This window comes from Myotis yumanensis, unplaced genomic scaffold, assembly GCF_028538775.1.
Source record: "Myotis yumanensis isolate MYYU_CA2020_CCGP unplaced genomic scaffold, mMyoYum1.0.hap1 SCAF_2, whole genome shotgun sequence".
Lineage (NCBI taxonomy): Eukaryota > Metazoa > Chordata > Mammalia > Chiroptera > Vespertilionidae > Myotis > Myotis yumanensis.
Genome location: NW_027223753.1, coordinates 144,533,072 through 144,537,934, shown reverse-complemented (window position 1 = coordinate 144,537,934; position 4,863 = coordinate 144,533,072). Strand labels below are relative to the sequence as shown.

At 44.5% G+C, this 4,863-nt stretch overlaps 1 protein-coding gene across 1 annotated transcript; it reads right to left on the bottom strand.

Moving 5' to 3' along the window:
- Positions 1 to 789: 789 nt before the first annotated feature.
- LOC139002118 (vacuolar protein sorting-associated protein 26C) lies at positions 790 to 2,945 on the bottom strand. The gene has a single exon (XM_070403525.1). It carries the CDS (start codon positions 2,935 to 2,937, stop codon positions 2,044 to 2,046), a length of 894 nt encoding a protein of 297 aa, XP_070259626.1. The 5' UTR covers positions 2,938 to 2,945; the 3' UTR covers positions 790 to 2,043.
- Between the last annotated feature and the right edge of the window lie 1,918 nt (positions 2,946 to 4,863).

Sequence of the window (4,863 nt, the reverse complement as noted above, 5' to 3'; positions counted from 1 at the left end):
ATGCCCCTAGTTATAAACACCTGCATGGATTTTTAAATTTGTATAATATTTATGTTATTTTATTTTAATAATTACATAGGGAAAATGTAAAAAATTAATCTTTGGTGGATAAAAAAAAATTCTCACAGCCCTAACCAGTTTGGCTCAGTGGATAGAACATTGGCCTGCGGACTGAAAGGTCCCAGGTTCAATTCGGGTCAAGGGCATGTACCTTGGTTGTGGGCACATCCCCAGTAGAAAGTGTGCAGGAGGCAGCTGATCAATGTTTCTCTCTCATTGATATTTCTAGCTATCCCTCTCCCTTCCTTTCTGTAAAAAAATCAATATTGTTATTAGTAGTAGGAGCTATTTTATCTTGATCATGTATGTCATTGTTTTTTAAATATATTTTATTGATTTTTACAGAAAAGAAGGGAGAGGGATTGAGAGTTAGAAACATCAATGAGAGAGAAACATTGATCAGCTGCTTCCTGCACACTCTCTACTGGGTATGTGCCCACAACCAAGGTACATGCCCTTGACTGGAATCAAACCTGGGACCCTTGAGTCTGCAGGCTGACGCTCTATCCACTGAGCTAAACTGGTTAGGTCATGTATGTCATTTTTCTGTTAAAAAAAATATGCTTATTATTTCAAAACTTTCATATGAGGAGTTTATTATTAAAACGTTATTTAATTTCACTTTACAAATTTAACAATACAACAAAACAAACATCATCATTCCTGGTTTATTTATTTATCTATCTATCTATCTATCTATCTTTTTTTTTTTTTTTTTTTTTTTATGTTTGTATCCATAAACTGGTTTAGTAAAGAAATTATATAGCAATACACATCCCAAACCATTTTTCAAAATTCTCATTTAGCTTTTTTTTCTTCATTAAACATGATTTCTACCTTTGAAATTTACCAAAAAGTATAGCCTCTGTTTTCTGCCACTGTGAACACATCATCGAAGACAGGTCATTGTTAGTGTCATGTGAGCATCAAAGGAGGCTGAGCAGAAGTGTCCTCTGAGAATACCGATGGCCCCGAAGAAGCCGAGCCTGAGTCGGCTGTTGGCCCTCAGCCTCTCTCATCACCAGAGGCTGCGGGGACCATGGCCGCCAGCCTGAGCCGCCCGGCCCGAGCCTGTCCAGGAGGGAGGACTGGAAGGGAAGGCCAGGCGACCTGCAGAGCACAGGGCTTACTTCTGAGGACTGTTCACTGTGCTGGTGGGAAGAATGCAGGCCGGGGGGGGCGGGGGGGAGAAGCAGTGGGTGTAACAGGCTCACCACACCCTGAACCAGAGGGGTCTGGCTGACACAGGTCTCTGGAGGTCGCAGAGGCCGGGTTCCTTGGTCCAGGGGACCATCCTGGCACCAGCCAGTGCACCCGACACCAGGCATGGACATATGTGCCCCTCACATAGGCTGGCATGGAAGTGCATTCTGGGAATATGGTGGCACCAGGTTTCATACCAGGTCCTGAGACTTACTACTTCAGCCTTTGTCACCCAACTCCCTCACCCCCATGACAGCAAGAACACTTTAAAGTTCTCATGAAAAATGTGGGAGAACCACAGGGCAGCGCGGAATACATGCCCACACCTGCAGTGGAGGCCACCCGGCACCCTTCCCGGAGCGCATCTGCGGGCGCCACCAGCCAGGAGCTCCCCGTCCCTGTCCGTCGGCAGTGGCTCTGGGCTCGCAGTCCCGGCCACGTCGCGACCCGGTCAGATAGGCCTGGCCCATGAGGCCCCCAGGACCTGACTCCAGCGAAGCTCACACCGTGGTCAGACATGTCCTCAGTCCCTAAGGAGCAGCCGGAAGGCGGGAGTCACAGGAAATGAATGCCAAGAACACTGGGAAGTCCCGAGGACTTTCAAAGGAAAGGACTGACCAGGCGCCGCTGGGAGCAGGAGCGTGGAGGACACGAGGAAGGAGGTGACCGGATCCGAGGGGTCAGGTCCACATCTGCCCAGAATCCCTGAGGATGGGCCTGCGGTGGCTCCGGCTCCGGCTCCAGGAGGGGCCCCGCCCTGCACCTCCGTGCTCCCTCCGGCTACATCCGGCAGAGCTTCAGCGGGAAGTTCTCGGTGATGAGGTGGTCGCCCTGAAGCAGCACCACGACGTTAACCTCAAATTCCACTTTGAAGTTGGTGGTCTCCAGCGTGGGGCAGGTGAACAGCCGGGGGAAGACCATGTATATGGGCACCGAGAGGCCCCGGCAAACATCCCCGTCGGCGATCTGAATGTTCTGAATCTCTGTGGCGTCCCGGGCATAGCCTTCTGCACACCCACAGGTCTCCACGCGGACCAGCTGCAGCTCGATGCTCCGGACGGCGGCCTCCGAGCTCTCCACCACCAGCTCGCCCGTGAGCGGCTGCGTGATGACACAGTTGGTCGAGTTCAGATGTCCTCGGACCAGGAACTTGGGGAGCAAGGCTCTCTCTTTGACATTCTGCAAGGTTTCGGGCGTGATGGCGAAGTCCACGGGGCTCGGAGTCAGTTTCCCCTTCTGAGGCGCCGAGTGTACGATGAACTCGCAGGTCTTGGTCAGGTCTTTGGCCAGCAGCGACCGCTTCATGTCACAGCGCAGGGTGTACTGAATGTTGACAAACACGCCATGGTAGGTCTCGTACAGAACTTTGTTCCCCTTCACGTGCAGAGGAAATTCAAAAGGAATTTCAGTTTTGCCGCTGGGGAACTTCCCCGGCTTCACCATCTCGATGGTGCTGTTGATAATCTGGATCGGCTTCACGGAGTTGTAGAAAGCTTCGAACACGCCCACACTCTTGGCACTGAGCTGGAGGTTCACGGTGCCTTCCACGGTCAGGGAGAGGCCCTGGTGCTGCACGGGGTCCTTCCCACTGATGACCACCACGCCCGAGAGCATCTCCCCGGCGTGATAAACCTTGTTCGCTCTTTTAATCTTAATGTCCAGGGAGGTCCCCATCCCGAAAACTCCGCCTATCTATCTATCTTGATTGATTCATGTTAGAGAAAGAGAGAAACATCGATTTGTTGTTCCACTTAGTTGTGCATTGATTGATTGATTATTGTATGTGCTCTGACCAGGGATCCAACTCAAAACCTTGGCATATCCAGCAATGCTCTAAGCAACTGAGCTATCCAGCCAGGGCCACTCCTGGTGTAACACTAATGTGTTTTCCTTAGGCATAAAGTAAAATCCAGACTGTAATGTTTTTCTTCCACTACTAAAAAAGCTCTTGTGTATACTTTCATATAAGAAAATATATTTGATGGATGGTCAACCTCAGTTTTGAAATATATTTATTTTCCTACAATGTGCTAAAATAACTTTAAAGCTAAAAAGCATGACAAATCACATCTATTTCCTATTTGGAAAAAGGCTATTGAATTATTGAATTTTTACACAATTGTCAGCATTCAAAACTACTTTGCCTGCTAGTGAACAACACTTGTCTTTATTTACATGTTGACTGCTGGCTGGGCTAACATTTTATTTGTTGGCTTATTTCCCATATGCAGCACCTGTGTACATGGTTCCTTCTTTTACTGTTTAATAATCCACTGTATATTTTATCTGTGACTTCACTAAGGGCATGTATTTCTTTGTAGCATGCATTGTGATACAGAAAATTCCACTGAAAATAATACCCTAGAAAACCTATTTTTATCCATGGAATTTAAATCACTTGATATAATAATCTTGTTATTCTGAAATATGGGAGATGATAAAATCTGAACTTTCTTTTTAATTCCTGACATTAAAAATGTGTGATATACATAAAATAGATATCTAAATTAGAATAATCTTGAAAATGTAAATTTAAAAGCAATTTGTTTAGTTTTCTGAGAAATAGGGTTAAGATTGAGGGGTAATTAGAATTTAAATGAGACACTCTTCCTCAGAGCACTCACAATCAGATTTTGCTCCGTGCTCGCAAGTGTTTTATTACTTTGATAATATATGTTAGAGGAGGAGATATTTAGCAGCCTGTTAACTACTCTTTGCAAAGTTGACATAGATTATGAAAGTGTACTTTGCAGATCAGGCTTGCTGTTTTTAAAGTAAAAATTGAACTGCATTATGCACTAGTAGATAAGGTGGTATTCTACCATAACCTCACACTTCTTTGGGGCAAAATAAAATATTTCTTGCTTCATTTTGCATTCCTGTAAAATGATAGACTTAGTTTCTATCTTAGATATTAAGTCATTTCTTTGATTCTATGGTTGTTTATATTTAGATTCAGTGATTATATGTCATCTGTGACTGAATTGTCAACCAAAATTTTCTATCAGTGTTTAATAGCTTTCTTGACTTGTATTTGGCTACTTATGTTGAAGCCTTTGATGTTTGCAGACAGTACAAAGATCAGGAATATCTCCAACAAATGTAAATTATCTGGGGCCTTGGGATTAAACTCTAAAACCCACTGAGGATAGCAGTCCCCCCTCCCCTCTTGCTACTGGAGCCATCATACCCAGTAATCAAACACAGTGAGCAATCCCTGTGTCAAATCTGAAACTTGGACCCAGGCCCTCTATTAACCTTTTTTTAAAAAACGTATTTGTTCACAAGTGGGAAACGAGAAGCAAATACATGCTAGAAGCAACATACTTGTGAATGTGTATATAATATGTAATATTTTTAAATCTAAACTATCGTCCTTGATGTTCTAATATGAAAAGTACTTAACAAAGTAACTTCAAATCTTCAGGCCTCAATATCTTCTTCACTTGTTAAACACTGAATTAGACTTGTCAAAAGAATACACTAAAATCCCCTCTAGCTTTAATGCTTTCATTGTCTGGAGCACAGACACTTCATAGTCTTATTAAGATTAATGGCTACTGGACCTGGGTTCCCACAGGGAAGGCATTACAGAAAGTA